The following is a 19,042-nucleotide window of genomic DNA, read 5'->3' on the forward strand; positions in this document are numbered from 1 at the left end:
CAAGACGATACCTCTGTACCAAGTATCAGAATGTTGAGCGGGCCTGCAGTCTTTGTTACCCACAGTGGCGATACTCGGAGAGCGTAGCTTCGGAGAGCGTAGTATTCGGCACTGTGCGACGGCATGCTTGGAAACTTTTCCCTCAGCGGTAGTTTAGTTTAGAACTCATACAAGTGCATGGTCCCCTCACATGTTTTCGAGCGTCTGCCAAAACACGGGCTCTTCGCCCCAGTCACCGATTACGAATTTAGCATGATCAATAGACTGACTAACGGTGTACCTTGGTAGCGTCCATTTTCTTGCATACATATGCAAACAGAGATTAAAACTGCACACTTTTCCTTGTTGCTTGTCGCAAACCTACAGGAAATGTCGCAAACGGAATGTCGCAAACCTACAGGTCGGGATGGGAAATGTGTAAGACATTTTCAAGTAACAGTGTACGCAAAGACGAAAACAGCTTTCCAATCTTAATTATTACCTAAAACATCAAACAAACACAAAATCACGAGGTCGCTACCCACAGTGCAAGAAGCAAGAAAATTCTCATCTAATATCGTCTTCGAGGCATCGTGTCTTGCAGTTTCTGAGCACGCAGTCAGAGGAAGCAGAACAACACTGTGTCCCGTTTGCGATAGGTGTGTTACATACGCACCAAAGACGTCTTCAGGCGCAGAATTTCAAAACAGTATTGGCTGATCTGGCTCATGCTAGTTCTGTTGATTCATCGTTCAATATAATGGTCAATGAATCATTGATCACTTTACTGGAAAGTTATTCAAAAGCCCGGCCTTACTGCGTTGGATTATGTCCTTTGTTGCCGCTGCACCGCTAGACTTCAGGTACTACTGCAACCAGACATGTAATGAAGCTTCTGCGCAGCAATATGGGGTAGGGTGCCTTGATGTCCGCTCGCTGGCCATCGAGGCACCCTAATATGAGAGAACTTTGTACGCCACCTACAGCGCGCTATCGTAACTATATCGTTCCGCCATGATATCGCACCGCTCCTGCCGCCCGTCGAAATTCTCTCTCTAAATTCGCCCGTTTCACCGCGCAGTGTTGGCAGAGTAGAGCGGGCGTGCCTAAGTGGCTGTGTCGCATGACATAAAACGAAATGCCATTTAACCTTGCAATCATAGTGAGAACGGACCTCTTTAATAAAGGGGCTCTGAAGCGCCTTCCGAACAGAGCACATCAACTCGCTCAGTCGCTGCATTGTGTTGTCATGAACACGAGCGCCAAGAAATACACTTCTACACGCAGCAGAGAACCCCCAATCACGCGCGAAAGTTGGCGAGCCTTTTCCGGCGACTTGTTCTGCTCGCACCTGCGTATACATGTTGAGATGTGGCTAATGGTTAGAGTCTTTCAGACATCAGGCAGCTACCATGGCTGCGGCCACATATAGCTTCGACGGGTCAGGAAGCTCCGCCCCGGGAGGTGGAGCCACCGGAGGAGCGCCGACCTTCCGCAAAAAAGTGACGAGTGGAGAGGGAAAGGCGCTAACACGCTTAAATTCAAATTCTGACTAGAGATAACTCTGCTTCTACAAAGTGCATTCAAAAAATTGTTGCTGGACAATATTCGTGAAGCGACGTGCTTTAACATCTCAGGCATACCGCACGACGCCTCACTAATAAATATATGATAGAGGCAGTGACTGGAGCTTTAAGATAGACAGTGTTTTGCGTGGGATAAAATTTGGAGTCGGAGAGTAAACCAGACTGTTCACCTCTCCCTATTTTTTATTTATCTGCGATAGTCCTGTGCCCTCTGCGATCCGAGAAGGAAAAAGAAGTGGTGGCGGATGCGTGAAGTTGTCACATGTGGACAACTCCACGCATTTCCATCGATATAGAGTCGCCTGTCTAAACTGGTGCTCACCGACAAAGTCGAAAAAACGCTCGACTGCAACAAGCCCTGTAAAACACAACTCTTGAATACCGATGAGCCATTCTTGACATACGTAGAAAACCAGGAGTTCGGCTTTTCCAGACTTTGTCAATATTTTTTTTTTCAAGCGCGCGCAGAAGCCATTGTCGCAATAGAAAAAAAAAACCTTAACCAATGACGCAATTCGGATCGCTTTCTGAATAACGGCGCATAGATGTTGGCGCCAAACCAACTTGAAAGCCGCAGAGAAATTGTGACCTTTATCCTAACTGCCGCCTTATCTCATGCCGGAGTCTTCGTTCGTTCCAGCGAAGAAAAAAGAAAGACAGGTGGCATGCAAGTCTAAAAAGACCTCTTGAAAAACCATCCATTATGTTGCTCGTTTCAGCCGCACTTTCCACTAATGCTTAGATGTCATCGCATTAACGTTAGGCGTGAAATGCTCAGGCAGTGCTGCGCACCGCGCTACTGGTGTTGCTTTTGCGTAGGAATTCGATTCGAACAACGCTAACTTATTTCTCGCTGTCGATATGAAAAATAAACAGGTGCAGAGCTGCAAAGAGAAAAGAAACCACTTCAGAAACATGTTTAATGCAGATATCCTGAAAACCATACTGTGAAGTTGTTTTCTAAGTTCAATTTCTGTCGTTGTCTTCGCCGCCTACAGGTCATTGTGCACGGAGTGAAACGATGAGTTTGACTATACGCTGACGTTTACAGCCACGAGCCTGACATTTCAGCAGCCTTGTTAATTCGACCTCTGGTTAAAGCTGCTGGTGTTTACAGCTGCAAGCCTTACATTCGAACAGCCTCAGAATTTGGCCCCTGATTGAAGCCGACGAAAGCTGCAGGTTTTGAAATGTTTCGCGCTTTTAGTGAGATAAACTGGGAGTGATTATGAAAACTTATCGCAAAGCTCCAACCCTCAGAGCAACCCATCGGTTTCATGTTATATTAACATTCGAAAATTTGGCTCTCTCAGCTTTGCTGAAACCGTTAACGAGAGGACGGGTGCACGAACGTTTTTGAACACAAGAGTTGGTTCCGATTGCCCGGTTCCTTGGGCATAGTATGCTCTCGCTGGCTATCGTCATAGGCAGGTACACGGCTGTCAGCCATGAACTAACTGAAAACACGCCAGGAGGGAGAGAAAGAGAAATCGGATGAAAGAAAAGCAGGAAGGTTAATCAGGCTCGGGTCCTGATACCCTCAAGTGAATGAAGGAAAACAGAGGGCAGCTTCGGGTATTTCGGCACGCGATGAGCAGAACCAGCTCAAGAAAATGCGACCAATGTACAGATCAACGGTATTCAGCTCGTGTCGCGTTTCTGGCGGCCGACTCCGAAAGCCCTCAGTACGAATACGGGGTCATTGCTGTGTAGTCGAGAGTGCATTTAAAATTGCTAATTCCTCTTGCAGCGCAGTGCTCCGTTTGCATATTTCATTCTGGTTTTGGCCCCCGTAAAAGAAACTAGAGCGTGTTTTTCTTTTTAATTATTGACACTATACTCTGCCACTTTACCCAAAACAAGTTTTCCCTCGGGCGGAGAGTGCGTTATTGAATTAAAATCAGTAGCGAGAAACGGGAAAGCAGTGAATAAAAAATACAAATTGGGCGTGCGCACGTATCCGCGGGTATATTTATGAACTGACTCCATGAAATGATCAGAAATGAATTGTCAGTCGTGCTTAAGCGCTTAGCTAAGTTGCGCATATTTTGTATAAGATACATATTAAACTCTTTTATAACGCCCGTCTTTGGATGAAGGTTGCAAATGTGTCTGGCTGATACGGCTGCACGGATTGCATGCTAAGTGGGCACTTAACATCTCTCGCACTCTCCTCGGCTTAAAATGCAATCTATCCTCACAGACTGCTTTTCTTTGTCCTGCTTTTGTTCGCTGACTGTTCGAATAAAGCAAACAGACAAAGCTTTCGGTGCGGCTTCGTGCGCGTAACTAATGCATGGCGCACGGTGTGGGCTTTTGTCGCTGTCCCCGTGTGTGCGCGTCTGTGCGCACTAAAAAATGCAGGGTAGTGCATTCAGTATTACACAAAATACCAGCTGTAACCTCGCGAACTCGGACGTAAAGTATTGCGCTGCACTCAGCATGGCAACACTAGAAACAGAGGCATCGAGTATAGATCTGATGCGCCCAGGCGAATCAATGCAACAATTCGCCTCCGAAATATTTTCCAGCGCATTACTTTTTGATTCACAGCACTTGCGAGTTCAGTTTTCTTCTTCACGCGTAAGCATAGCTCCTTTGCTATAAGTTCACTCTATAGGAATGCAGTTCGTGTTTTCAATGGATGTTCTCTCTCCGTGCTTTGCGCTTGTCGAAAGACCACATTGTAGTGCGAACATTAACTTTCCAGCTTTCGAGCGCAGTTTTTTCTTGCGTTTTGCTACTGTTTCAGTTTTTGAAAGGCTCATTTGTTTTTCGTGCCACAGTAAACGCTACTAAAAAACACACACACATATCATATAAGGGAAAACTCACTTTGGATAGCTGTTGCCGGGCGTTGGGCAGTACAGCTGGTTGAGCCTTCGGATGCAAGGATATCCTTTCAGGATTTCTGCTTTCAGGTCCAGAGCGCACAAAACCAGTAGGAGTGCCAATGTCAGCTGTAAAAGGCCACACAAGGCATCCCATTAGAACCTCAAGCGGCTACAGATGGCCTAGTAAGGCGCACCGTACATGCACTCGCATCACGCCAGTAAGATGAGATTGCAGCCCATGGGACACATTGCACATTTATAGAAAACATTACATCACCGAAAGAAAAGTGATAATTCTGCTCGGTAGGAACAGCTGCAAGCAACGTAGCAAGATCACAAGATAATGCAATGAACACACACGCACACACTGAAAGCGCCATGACCAGCACGTCATTTTAAACACTCATCTCGCGCTCTCACTGCAGATGCGCCAGCAGTCACGTGGCGCTTTGTGGGTATGGGGCATAGAGGCAGGGCCTCAGAGTCGCTAGAGCGTCAACGTTGCTACTGCTGCAAATAGGGCTCCTGGTGACAGTGCCTCCTGACGTTAAACCCAGACTGAAATGCCAAGTACGTGCTCGGCAGGTAGGGAGCAGCAATACGTACGATGCACCGAAACTGAGCTATACCGATGGGCTCCACCTGATTACGGTGTACCCAGACATCCCTAGCTGACAGCTCCTGGAAAGGCAGAAGTTATCCCGTCGGAAGGATTTGCCAATCCTTGAGCCATGATGAGTTCGTAGCCCCATATCAGTCAAGAGTACGCTTCACTGACTTCTATTGCAAAGGGAACCAGTGCTCCGAAAGATCTGCGCTAAGTGTGAAAGGTAGCGCTTCAAACACGCGAGCTCGAATAAATCCCAGTAGAGCCTAGAGCCACTACCACGACATTCGACGCGATTGGCGTGCCTCAGCGCAAAAAAAAAACAAGAACAAAAAAGGATGCCGTTCAAAGACATGATAAAACAAAATGTGCAAAAATGCCACGAGTGCACACCTTCCACCAGAAGACAAAAGGCAAAGCGGGCTATCACGACGCGAACCAGATGCTTTTTGTGATCCACATGGTCTGGTCAATAATCGAAGCAAATTGTTTTCGGAAAGAAAGCAGAAGACGGCCCCAGACTTAAGACAATATAAGAAGCACCCACCGAGCATACGCTGGCTTTCTGCCGCATCCGTCCTAATCTGCGCTCGCGTTTTACCACTCACCGCACTTTCGATTTCATATTGTTTTTCTCCTTAGCTTGCAAGGAAAGTCAAGCTTCGCAAATCTTGTTTTCGGGTAACGAAAGCGCTTGAGTTGCAACCGAGACCTTACGGCCCTTGTGGAGGCAGACCTTGCATTCAAATATACGCTGCCTATAGTACTGAACATGAAGCCCTCTAGCGACCTCGGTTACCTACATGCAACTCTGCGCTCGTTACTTATATCAGGGTTGCAGATTGACAATGCAAGTAAAATAACCGTACATCCAGTCGAGACCTAAATTCGAGCAAGTTAACAGTCGTAAAAACAGTCAAATTCAACGCGGCAAACAGACAAATATTTAGGATGTAAAGTTCGAAAAATTAATGACCGCACAAATGATCCTTAATGCGTTCAATAAATGCCTGTTTTCAGCTCTGGATATAGCATAACTTGTCGTGCCAGTTTCCTATCATTTTTTTTAGTTCGCCATTATGGTACTTCTAAAGGCAGTTTGTTGCTCGTCAATGAGTTTACGCAAGCAAAAAACGACAAATTATCATCCAAGTTCGCAGCTTGAAACGATCAGCAACGTTCTTTGAATAACACTGAATTGGCTTCGTCAGGAGTAAGTTTTACATTTCTTGAAGTAGAGGTATGAACATAGATAAGAGTGCACGACATGTCGACATCAGGTTGTCAGATTCCTTATATACGTCCTGGTGAGCATATCATATTTGGGGGATCCTTCCATTTCAAACGTCCTAACTGTGGCGCTCGACCATCTCCGATTTCTCTAAAAAAAATTCGTGGTAATTGTGGACATGGAGAAAAGTAATCTTCCTGATTATTTCTGGCAAAAAACATTTTGTCATCGGTTAAGCAGCTTTTAAAAATGAGGCTTGGTGCGAAGATGGTATTCAGAAAATTCTTTTTTTAAAGCCTGTCCTTAGCATACAACTGGATTTACAAGTTTTCCTGCATCTACACATGCTCCTTCATACTCCAGTGCAAGCCACAGAAGAAAATTCGTTCTGATATGTAGCAAAATGTTTCTTTTAAAGTGTTTCTGTCAATCGCAATAAAGAGTTAAGGCTGCCATAGGAAACCATTAGGGAACAGATTTGGCGATAACAAAAATCTTCATAGAAAAAAAAAACGCAAGACTGCCATCGGTTGATCTCCGGATACATTGATTGTTATAGCGAAATCTTACATTATGTGCAAAAATTGTGTCCATAAACGATTTCGCGCTCTAAATGCTTTTGTTCAGAATTGTTGGGTATGCAGAGCCGTGTGTGTCCTTTTCTTTCTACGGTGTGTGTCTGTAGCGCTGTTTTCTTTTTTTAAGTTACTATAATCTCGTTTGTAACCTTTATTTTTTCCGCTACATGTAAGGAATGATTAAATCAGAACTGATATGCGCCACTTTCGAAACGTAATGCGAAAACTCTGCTTCAGAGCAACGTTTCCTTTCGAAGCATCATTTTCATCAAGCCATCTGCCCAACTAATCATTGACACAGTGCATAAACGTGGCGGTGCTCCCGATGCATGATTTCCTCTAGCTTTACTTTTCCGACCAATGACAAAAAAAGCAAAGACGCCTCGTGAATGGAAACCAACTTTTTACGCAGAACACGAAGCGAGCGGGTTGAGTTGAAAGCCGAGTTGATCTGTCATTATCAGCGCGTGTTCACATAAACTTGCTAAGCGGGGCGAACGAGTCAGCGTGCCCGTTTGCACGCTGGTCGATCAAGCCCAAACCAACACCACCTCTGTGCGACCTGCTGGCTCTTACATGAAACCGACGAGCAAAGTTCCACCCGACAGGCTGATCCGACACATATTAGTGAGTTTTTTTTATCATCAGTTATAATATACACAAGCTACATAAAGTCACTACTCATTGGTACCGCCCTCACTTTGTCGGCCTAATATTCTAAGATATAGGCCGACAAAGTGATAAAGATACAAAGTGATATGAAGATATAGATATAAGGCTAATATTCTAAGAGGGCTCATCAATGTACAAGAAGAACAGGAAAAAAATGTTGGCCGGTGTGCGCAGTTAGGCTAAACGCGAATTAGGTGTGCGCTAGCAGTTCGGTTTTCTTTTCGGTTCCGGTGTTCACATCCAGTGTTCACGGGTGGCAGTTGTTCGAATAGTGATAACGGGTCAATGTCCATGTATGCAGAATTGGTCATTCTCTCCATTCATGGATCCCTGGGAATCTTCTTACCACTCATACCATGCACCGCGGTGGCTCAGTGGTTATGGCGCTCGGCTGCTGACCAGAAAGACGCGGGTTCGATCTCGGCCGCGGCGGTCGAATTTCGATGGAGGTGACATTCTAGAGGCCCGTGTACTGTGCGATGTCAGTGCACGTCAAAGAACCCCAGGTGGTCGAAATTTCCACAGCCCTTCACTACGGCGTCCCTCATAGCCTGATTCGCTTTGGGACGTTAAACCCCAATAAAACCAAACCTTCCTACCACTCCTGGCGCAGTGGTGCAGCGGTCAAGCGATGCGCCACTGCCCTTCTATGGCAGGTGCTGCCATCGATGGGACTTTGGTTACTTGGGTTGGTGTAAGGGATCGGTAGTGTACGCGGGGTCATCGGAACGCGGCTGGGGGCGCTCAAAGCGAAGCGTCTCCTTTCTTGGAACGCGGCCGCTCGCGAATGCGCCGGGAAGTACGGATGTCCCCCGCCCCGCGATACCGATTCGCGCACGTGCTGGCACGAATGTGTATTTGTGTTTGTCTATTTTGTGGTAGAGAGGGTGGTTTACCTTGTAGAAGCCGGAGGGCTGGCCATGCCCTTGAAGAGCCAATCATGTTAAGAGTGCAACATGATTGGAAGCTACCAAATGTGGGCCGGGCCTTTAGGGCTTTAAAACCGGGCCCCAGAGCCGGAAGCGGGGTTCTGGGCTAAGGTGAGATGCTATGCATCGTCGGCTATGCCGAGTAGGGGCCTCCCCTAGTGTTAGCCAGATCCACCTTTTTGTGGGTTTGTATCTTTTTGCCGTTTAACTTGTCCCTAGTCCCTTAACTTGTATATGCTGTAAATATCTGTATATAAAACCTCATGTATTCGCCTTATCCCTGCGTCTCAACTCATCGTGAGAGCGTCTCTGACGGGGCACCCCTGGTGCGAAGATCAAGCTTCAGTCTTCGAGTTAAACCAACCGTCTCTGGCGGGGCACCCCTGGTGCAAGGAAGATAGAGAACCTGAGCCTTACTTTTGGGTTGCGACTCAGGTTGGACTTCCCTAGCAGCCTCTGATGATTAAATGAGCGGCCAACCGACAAGGTGGGCAGGTTGCTAGGTATATGTGCATATAATGTATGCGTACCTGGGCAGGTTTCCAACCACCCGGCGGGCAGGTGAGCAGCCTGCCACAAAACCGGCTTCGGACGGACGGACGGACGGACGGACGGACGGACGGACGGACGGACGGACGGACGGACGGACGGACGGACGGACGGACAGACAGACAGACAGACAGACAGACAGACAGACAGACGGACGGACGGACGGACGGACGGACGGACGGACGGACGGACGGACGGACTGACGGACAGACAGACAGACAGACAGACAGACAGACAGACAGACAGACACAGACAGACAGACAGACAGACAGACAGACAGACAGACAGACAGACGGACGGACGGACGGACGGACGGACGGACGGACGGACAGACAGACAGACAGACAGACAGACAGACAGACAGACAGACACACAGACAGACAGACAGACAGACAGACAGACAGACAGACAGACAGACAGACAGACAGACAGACAGACAGACAGACGGACGGACGGACGGACGGACGGACGGACTGACGGACAGACGGACAGACAGACAGACAGACAGACAGACAGACAGACAGACAGACAGACAGACAGACAGACAGACAGACAGACGGACGGACGGACGGACGGACGGACGGACGGACAGACAACGCCTTAACGCGGGGAATGGCCACTATAATGCTAGCGTACTTTAAAAAAGGAACTTTCTTTGCGCGCGTGTGCCACTTTGCTGTAATGAATAAACTTTGCGATCGTTTGCCCGTCCTCCATATATACTCACCGAACAGCCTGCAGCTTGTTCGGTCAAATTTGACCAAATACTTGTTTAAACGAAACGTAACAAACGCGATTCTAATGTAGCAGCCTCGCTCTCAGGTCCACAAGTCGCGTTCTGCATGAATTTTTGTGGCCGTACTGAATTTCACAGCTGCAGATAGCTCTTCCTTCTTCTCAGTGATTCAGCGGGATCCAGCTGAGCACCAACGTAACGAAGTTCTATCCCTCCTCCTCCAAGGTAGCTTTGACTGCGAGGCCGCAACGCCTCCCCGCGCCGCTGTCACCCGCCAACAGTCGAACCGCGCATCTCAGTTACCACGGACGGGGCAACGAGTGCACTCGGCTGCTGAGACGAGCAGCGGACGGAGGGAAGAGTCGACCGGAGAAATCTCGTTGGACGGGGCACCAATATCGGCTCCCGGCGCTATCGGCGGCAGAACGCGACCACCAACGTGGTGGAAATGACGCGCCTGTTGGACGCGGCAGCGGCAGCATTCGCCAGTCCCGCGTGAAACCCCGCCGCGAAGAATCGATAAAGACGTCTCTCTGGGCCACACAATGGGTCGCGGGCTCGAGCGGGGCCCCAGCGGTGTTTTCATGGCACGCGAGACCACACTCGACGCGGCCAGAGCGGCACCTGCCCCGGACGCGTCCTCCCGAAGCCCATAAACGCGCCAGTCCTCGCGTCGTCTCAGACACCGTTTTCTTTATGCGTCCGGCCGCGCCGCCAAGCGAGAGACGCTCCCGCGCCGACGCGCTCCTCGTCCGCTGCCGCGCAGTGACGCGATGCGAACGAGCACCGCGGGTCGGGGGCCCCCTTCGTCAAACAGGAGTTAACAAAAAATTCCACGCTGTTCGAGCGGCAAGAAAGGCCCGTAGAAGAATGGGAGTAAAATAGGGGAAGCGAGGAGAGAGCGGAGAAGAGGCCTGTGAAGAGGTGTACCCTCCTCTCCCGCCGGCCGGCCGCTCGGATGATTATCGAGGCCTCCTCGGAGCGCGCGCTCAGCAGCGTTCCTGATGGACGGAAGTGCCGCGCGCCTCGGCAGCGATCGGTCGTGACCAACGTGGAATGCCCGGCCGATCGGACGAGGGGAGCCGGCTCTACCGTTCAGCCGGGAGAACGCCGTGAATGGCGGCGAGGGGGCCTGACCCTCTGCCTGACCGCACTCACTGGAGCTAACCGCCGGCGCCCGAAATAAAAGCCAACGACACGAAAGCGCGAGCACCGAGAGCAGTTGCTGGAGGGCGAACGTAAACATGGGTAGCTGGAAGGAGAAACGTAAGGACATTTTTTCTATCGTCGCTTGCTTCCAGCCTTGCTTATGGACTTTCAAGTGTTGTGCCCGGCTCGGGTGCGCAGCAAGATTGGTCGCGAATTGCGTTGCGCCTGTTTTTCTGGGCTTATGATCTCATTCTCCCTCATTCACCGCCTAGGCTGACGCCTCTGAGGCGCTTTCGCTAAGAAGCGCTTTGCGATGCGCAAGAGGGACCCCTGTGATAGATGGTGATCGCGGTTTCGCATTCACGTTACGCAACAAAAGATATTGTAAAGAGAAGCATTTTCAGTACGCCATAATAACAGTATAGATGGAGCTCGCTCATAGTGCCGCTTTCTGCTTCAGGTTTCCAGCTTTCATTCATTACGCATTTTATTACCATTGAAACGATAACGCGCGCTGAAGCAATGGTATAAAAATAACTCGTGTGACTCGCCGCAGCTTTGTGTGTGTCTCTGCGTCTTTCTTTGTGGTTCGTCCTTTGATTGCGCAACCTACACCTTCACAACATCATGTACCAACTAGGCCCAACCCAAGTTTTATTGCAGCTTTTTCTCAATGCTAATAAGCTTCAACACTGCGCTCTTACAGAGTCTCTCAAAGCCTCCAATCAGTTCTCATCCCAAGGCCTAAAAATGGACGCATATCGAGGTGGCTAAAAAGCCCAGAAACCACCTCAGGCTGCGCGATTTTCGCGTAATTAAAATGACGTATTTACTCGATTATAATGTACCCGCGTTTGTAACGCGCGCCCATTTTCCAAGGTACAAAAAAAAGTGCAGTGACTTCGATTGTATAGCGCTCCTGGTTTTCACGCTTCGATAAATAAATACGCGCGTGAGACCGCTTGACTGTCACTTGCCTCCGTGCACAAGATCGCCTTATATTAAAGCGGTGGGTTCTCTTATTTCGTTCCTTCGCGCCCTCGTCGGCCTGCACAGCGCAGACTCTGGCAGTGCATCAAGATGCTGCGCTCTGATAACATCACGGCGCGTTCATCATTCGACGGGAGCTCCGGCGGCGGTGCCGCGCTAGGCGAACTTGGCAGAGCGCCAAGACGCCTGTGCGCCCTGGACGGGAGCATCGGCGGCAGTGCTCGGCGCGGGGCTGCACGGCTGCGCCAGTGTGTGCTCAGAAATCCTCCGCACGCAAAGTCAATTTTTTTTTTTTTTAACCTGGCGCATCTTCGCAACAAGTGTTTCCATGCTGGCTCAAGTCCAGGTCGGCGGCTTGCTGACAGAACACTTCAGATGCTCGCGAGGGCTCTCAGTATCAGACTGCGGTAGGCGACATCGCAAAATATCGGTGCGCAAGAAACATGACAAGTAGTACCAACCCACCATTTTTGTAATGCCGAGTTACTGGCGTCGTTCCATTTTCGTACTCGATTCTAATGCTCATATCATTTTGAGGTGTTCTCTTTTTTTTTCGGAAAGAAGGCGTGCGTTAAAATCGAGTAAATACGGTATTAGCATTTCGTTCCACTTAAGCTGTCACCAAACGTTAGCAGTTGTCTTGTTGCAGCAGAAGCATCATATCTAGTCGTACGAGAGGGAAAAAAAGGCAGCGAGATACGGAGAGAATGGAAACGGTGGGGAAGTTGTGCCAGCATATTAATCGGATGGTATCGTTTGGACCCGCCGATAATTTGTTCCCCAAGTGCACTCCCTTTCACGCTTTCAAGAACAAGAAAGTTCATTCGCTGTCGCATGTATCACAGGGATACAGATTGCGACACGAATATGAGCGAAAGACCCGCCGCGGTGGCTCAGTGGTTACGGCGCTCGGCTGCTGACCCGAAAGACGCGGGTTCGATCCCGGCCGCAGTGGCCGAATTTCGATGGAGGCGAAATTCTAGAGGCCCGTGTTTTGTGCGATGTCAGTGCACGTTAAAGTACCCCAGGTGGTCGAAATTTCCGGAGCACTCCACTACGGCGTCCCTCATAGCCTGAGTCGTTTTGGGACGTTAAACCATAATAAACCAAACCAGACCAAATATGAGCGAAAGCACAAGGTTACGATCGTTCGATGATATGTCCGGCAGCGCGTTACGGAGAGCGCGTCCGACGAGGGGCCTCGGCCGCGGCCGCAGCAGCGCGTGGGAGGGGCGCGCCTCCTCCAGGAAGAGCGCGGGGCAATGAACGGGACAGAAACGGCTCTCGGCTCGCATGGGGGCAGCCAATGGGCAGTGGCGGTGTTTTTTCACGGTCTTCAAGTGAGGCGCATCGGAGGCGAGGATGCCACAGTGGACACCGGAACGGCCGGCTGCGAATGGAATGCCCGTCGAGCGTTCAGAGGTCGTGAGAAAGCGCGACCCGCGGAGGGCATGCGCCCCGAGCTGACCTCGTCCGCCCCCCAGCTACACGGGGCTAATGAGATGCCCCGCGCTATCTCTTCTCTTTTTTCGCCCCGCTCGTCGGGGGTGAGGGCCGGCTCCCGCCTCGCCACGCGGTCTGCCGCCGCCGCTGCACCCTTCCTGGCTGCGCTCGCGAGCCATAAAACTCGGACGGATAATGCCAGCGCACGATTCGGGTGTCGCAAGGCGCGCGGAAGATTCTCGCCAGCTCGCCGAAAAAAGTAGTGCGCCAGGAGCGGGGCCGTGTGCCAAGCGCCTTTACTTCTTTATGACTCATTTCGCTCGTTTCCATTTCGAGGAGGCCGAAGAGAGTGCCAAGGCGGGAGCACCTGCATTTTATTAGACCGCACTCTGCGGCAGCGATACCGTTTTACGGGAAGCCGCTGCGGTATACACTTAGTGCGTTCTGCGCACGCATGCGATTTGTACCTTACCTTGCGCAGAAGTACGCGCATAGGCGAAACGCAGGAAAGCCTGCTTGGTGCCCGTCGATAATTAAGCGCGGCACGTTGCCGCTGACCGTGCTAGCGCACCCGTGGCTGGCGTACACAGCATCGGCAGCATTGTGTAACTATTCGTCTATTTTTCAGTGCTCACACCGTGAAGACATGATTAACAGTGCAATTTTACTTTTCTTCCTTGAAGACTAGTTGAAGCGGTATTCGTTGAAATATTGGCTGCACACGATTCGAGACGCTCTACGATCTGAAGACGCCTGTGGTGGTCTGTGACCCCATAGGAAACGCACCAGTCCTATTCTTTTTGCTGAACACGAAATTGCCGTGCAGTAGTGACGCATTACCTCGAATGAAAGCCAAGCTCGCCGTCGGTAAGGATGCACTGCAGGCAACCCTCCTACTCGGTACTTTAGAAGGCAAGGGAGGGCTCTGAAGACTCGGTTCTTCCTTCCGTCGCCGTAACAGTAGCGTGTCGTAAATCGAAGTGCACCGGTTGCGCCACTGATGGCGCCAGCATGCTGCCAGCCTATAGAGTCACTCTTATAGCGTACCTTCAAGAAATTCTGGAATGAGAAGCGGCCGCTCCTCCCCGTCAGGCGAAAGTTTCTGAGGGAAACTATGCAAAACCCTATTTTTCGAAAGATCCCATTAAATGCATAGGCAAATAAAACCGGGTGCTCCAACCGACCCCTTCAATAGTCACCCATAAATCCGCCGCTGGAGCGAAAACAAGGAAGGCCTCAATTTTTCGTAAATGATGCGTGAAGGCGAAGTAGCGATGGAGTGCCAGGAAAGGGTCTGCATATGTAGTGACAAAAAAATTGAGGCGCTGTTATGAAAGCGTTAACCCTGAGACACGCAAATCAAGATCAGCTCAACGCCACCAGGATATATCGTAGAAAGATGCGTTGTAGCGACGGTCAAGGACCTGCGTCTGCGACAGCGTGGTTAGCGCACATTTTTTCTCCCTCCGAGGGGCAAAGAGGTGACAGCGACAGCTGTGCAGCGCTACACACCTCCTCCGCCACAAATGCGCTCATTCCTGCGAGCCCACCTAGATCACGTGACCACAGGTGGCAGTGCATGCTCAAGAGCGTCCACTCCTCCGGACCACAAGTACCCGAGGCTCAGCTCTAACTGGGCAACACTCTTGTGGACACAGCTGGGGAATGTGGGAGTTTTCCTCTACGACATACCACTTCGCCGTTCACAGGGCGAAATCTCCTCACACAGCTACATCTGTGAAATATCCTGGTCAAATCTGTACGCATTTCACCTTGATTAGCTTTGTAATTACAGCTTCGCCGTTACGAACCAAGAATGCGTCTTGGTCAAAATATTTATCGTCACGATGCTCGCTGCATGAACACTTATGTCCAGTGTGCATTCCTCAAAGCCTAACCACTAGCGTGGCGTTCTGCGCACGCTTCTGCTGAGCACTGAACCACGCCGAGGAATGGTATGTGATATATGAGGCTGAACGTCCAAAAGCGACACATGGGCCAAGAGAGACGCCATCCACACTGAAGAGTTGATCGCACTAAAAATGCCGTAGCTGGCGGGCCGCTTTTGGGGCGGAGTTAAGTCGGGAAGTTTGGTGGGACGATACTCGAGGCGTTTCTTCGAATTGTCTAGAAAGGCTGCCTACTGCTGGAAAAACCACAACTGCTTAATGATACAGGAAATGTTCCAGAAAAGCGAATGCCGCCAGAAAATGTGGTCAGTGCATGCGGTCGTGTCGACTTTGGCCCATTTCGTCTCACAAACAACATGAGAGTTGCCAGGGACACAATGATCGAAATGGCTCAGATCGGACGTCTGCCCAAGGACACGTATGCGTAAAAATTGTGTTTCATGCAGAAAGCCTTTTCGCGTGTGAAAGCCTTTCGCGGCTGGCGTAGAAACAGCGAACACTGCTTCATTTTTTTTCCCTGTGGTTTGGTCAAACTGTGCTTCTTGCCGGCTTTCGAAGAAAATCATTGAAATTCACCCCCTGTTTCCTCATGTTTCCTGCCTCCCGGTGTTCGTTCCTCTTCTGCGCACTATCCTAAAAAGCCACAGGGATAAATTGCCGAAGCGATATTTTTAGCTGAGTAAATAATGGCTTGATAAGTACACTGAAATAAAATTCAAACGCGTTAATGATATTAGAAAGAGGACAGAGGAATTCTGTAGCAAGGGATTTACAGCAAGGTATGTATACAAGCAAATGTATGGTACAGTATGGTACGGCACGGTACGGTACGGTGCGGCATGGTACGGTGTAGTACGGTATAGTACGTTACGGTATGGTATGGCCTAGTACGGCACGGCACGGTATTGTATGGTATGGCATGGTATGGTGTGGTACGGTACGGTATGGTATGGTATGGTATTGCATGGTATGGTATGGTATGGTATGGTATGGTATGGTATGGTATGGTATGGTATGGGGGGGGTTAACGTCCCAAAGCTGCACATAAGCGAGACGTCGTCATGGAAGGCTCTGGACTAATTTCGACTCCCGGTGTTGTCTAACGTGCACTGGCATCGCACAGCACACAGGCGTGCGATGCACTAAATGAAGTGAATGAAACTCGGCATACGTGCGACAAGGAGAGCGATTCAAAAGTGTGCCGAGAAAACTGGAAAAATTCTATAAGATGGCGCACCTCACCAAGAAAAGCGGACTCTATTTCTTTTTCGTACCGTTTTCTGTGTATTTTCGCAGAGGGTTATGTGGTTAGCGAACACAGAAATGGCAACTGGAAACCAGCCTTTGCGGCCTAACACCCGGCCGTTCGTTACAATTTATTTCTGCCTCAGCAGTATTATAAACCAATAAGAAAATTACGTATCCACACTTCCGTAGTGTCTTCCGTAAAGCGGCAATACACTATAGTCTGTCCAGAAGTGGACTGGACCTCCATTGTCCCGCCTACGTCGAGTTACCGGCATCCATAGATAATTGCGGAAGCCATTTCAGCTCTCGGTGCGGAAGCCAATGTCTTCCGCACATGGAAGAGTCGTGTGAGGACGTACACAAAATGGCTCCATACATCGATGCTTACAAGAACGGCATCAAGGATAAAACATTAACATTCAGCGCAAACAGCAGAAGGAAGCTTTAATTTCACAATTGTGTGCAGTCAGAAGGAGGTATGGATGAGAGAACAAGGCAGAATGGGGTTATTGCAAATGGCCACAATCAGCTGCTGTAGTATACTCTGTAGAGGGGAAAAGGGAGAGGCGAAGAATGAGTATTATATAAAGTGACGATTTGGGTAGGAGAGAGGAGCGATTATATGCAACCATACAAGCAATGGTTCTAATCCCAGCCGCGAGCCGAGATCTGAGCAGCGTTACAAATCTAGCAACTCCAGCGGCCCGGAAAATATTACGAGAACCTGTTTGAGGTAAGTATGAGGTCTGCAGCCGCAATGGCCTGATATCACGATGCGCCGTTCGTTTACGCGCACACAAGGAGAAAACAGCAATTACGTAGTCCACTGTTCAAAGAACGCCAATAGAAGCACAGGTCGCAGATGCCGCACGTGTACGTTAACATGGAGGTACGGCCCCTTAGAAGCCACCCCAAACCTCATCTTACGTAGAAGCTTCCCCTGAGTGCGCTGGATGCCTCATCGAATCATAAAACTGGTAACTATACCCATCATTTCAATGCAGCAGCCTGGAGTGAGAGACCAAGCCTAGTGCTGTCGCTCTGTACAAGGAGCCGGAGAGTAGGAAGTTGGAATTAGTTCTCGAAAAATGAAGGAGTATTATATTCTAACATAACTGACGCTCCTTTTTGATTCTTCATCAGCCCGTCCATTCCCATAGATCACGCGGTGCCCTAGGACCCGCTGGAGCACAATATACATGGAGTGAGAGACGCGCTGCACCTGAGCCTAATTATTGTATGGGGCTTTGTATCCCAAGTAATTGAGAACCTGCAGCGCTGGTTTCGAGATCCAGAGCACACACATCACGAGGGAGGGGACACATGGACGAGTGTTGTTTGCGTATGTTCTCCTCTTTAGCGACCTGTGGAGCGCCTTAACCCCACCACTATAGCGGTTAAAAAGACAATTGCGTCTATGTGGAGCCTGGTAAAAGCATGCTTTTTCTCGAATTGCAGGACTGACTCGCACTGCTTTACCGTTAGCCAAACAGCCAAACACTTGGTCTGCGAATGAACCTGAGGCAGGGAAGAAAAAATTTGGCTTGCGTTTACAAACCACTGCCTTGAAAAAGGAGCGGTGCAGAGAACATGGACGCTTCGGTGAGCATTCGAGGCAAAATCAATGGCGAAAGTGCAGGGACATTTTTAGAGTTATTGCGGTGATGTTGCAGGTAAGACAGATCAAGCGATTCTCAGCAGCGTTTGTTTGGGGCTATAGTTGGCCCACGATGTAAAAACGGGATTTTGTAGCGCAACACTTCAACACACGTTAGCGCCTATAGTTATAGCGCCTGTCCCGTCTCCTTGTGTGTTCGTGTGCTGAAGTGTAGAGCTACAAAATCCCGTTTTTAAATGATGCGACTGTCGTTCCCGTACAGAAGACACTGCAGTAAGAATTCTAGCTTAGAAAGCTGTTTTTCATGTTAAACCGTTCCAAGCAATTTTAATAACCGAGCGTGTGTTCGAAGATAATTACAGATCCATAGTCGGCAGTGCACGAAAAAATCCAGAAATTCCAGCTTCCACTTAACACGCAGTGTTTTTCCCGCAATAATCTCCTTACGGGCCCGAAGTTTTCTCGGTTTGATCTTGTCCGCAAGCAGTGGGATGAATGCATGTCATTCAGACTGTTGCCGTAATCACAGACTAAGAAATTTCCTCCGATTCTACCCCGTTCTTGTCATTCACCGCTCCGAGTGGCCAATCATGTTGACAGCAAAGCCATTCGCGCCAATCGCATTTTGAATGGTTTGCGACATGGTTGCAGGTGGGCTTTCATTTTGCGAAAAATCATAGTGCTTTTTTCACTACCGTTGCTATAGTACCCTGACATAAGTAGGCAGAGCCGCAGTATATAGCCATGAGCGTGCGCGAGTGGCTGCAATATCGCGGTCATCTGGGATTTTGCGCACTTCGTACAGGGTGTGGCGAAAGCGTTCGGAATAATGGCACAGTTACGGAAATGGCACTGTGTGGTCTGACCGTGCACGGCGTTCTGATTTTATATTTTTTATACCTACCACTGTCCGCTGCGAACGGTACAGTGAAGTTTAACAATTAGTTCGGTTCTTCGCAATACTCCATATTATGTTTTCGACT

General features: G+C 49.5%; 1 protein-coding gene across 1 annotated transcript in view; it reads right to left on the minus strand.

The window, feature by feature from the left end:
- LOC149352387 (protein spaetzle 3-like) overlaps positions 1-19,042 on the minus strand; it is a 75,916-nt gene that overhangs the window by 7,151 nt on the left and 49,723 nt on the right. The window contains exon 2 of the mRNA XM_089581550.1: positions 4,401-4,525. Within this exon, the coding sequence (XP_089437676.1) occupies positions 4,401-4,525 (125 nt within the window). The remainder of the gene's footprint in view (positions 1-4,400; positions 4,526-19,042) is intronic.

This window comes from Amblyomma mixtum, chromosome 3, assembly GCF_055824585.1.
Source record: "Amblyomma mixtum isolate Tamu chromosome 3, ASM5582458v1, whole genome shotgun sequence".
NCBI classification, from domain to species: Eukaryota; Metazoa; Arthropoda; class Arachnida; order Ixodida; family Ixodidae; genus Amblyomma; species Amblyomma mixtum.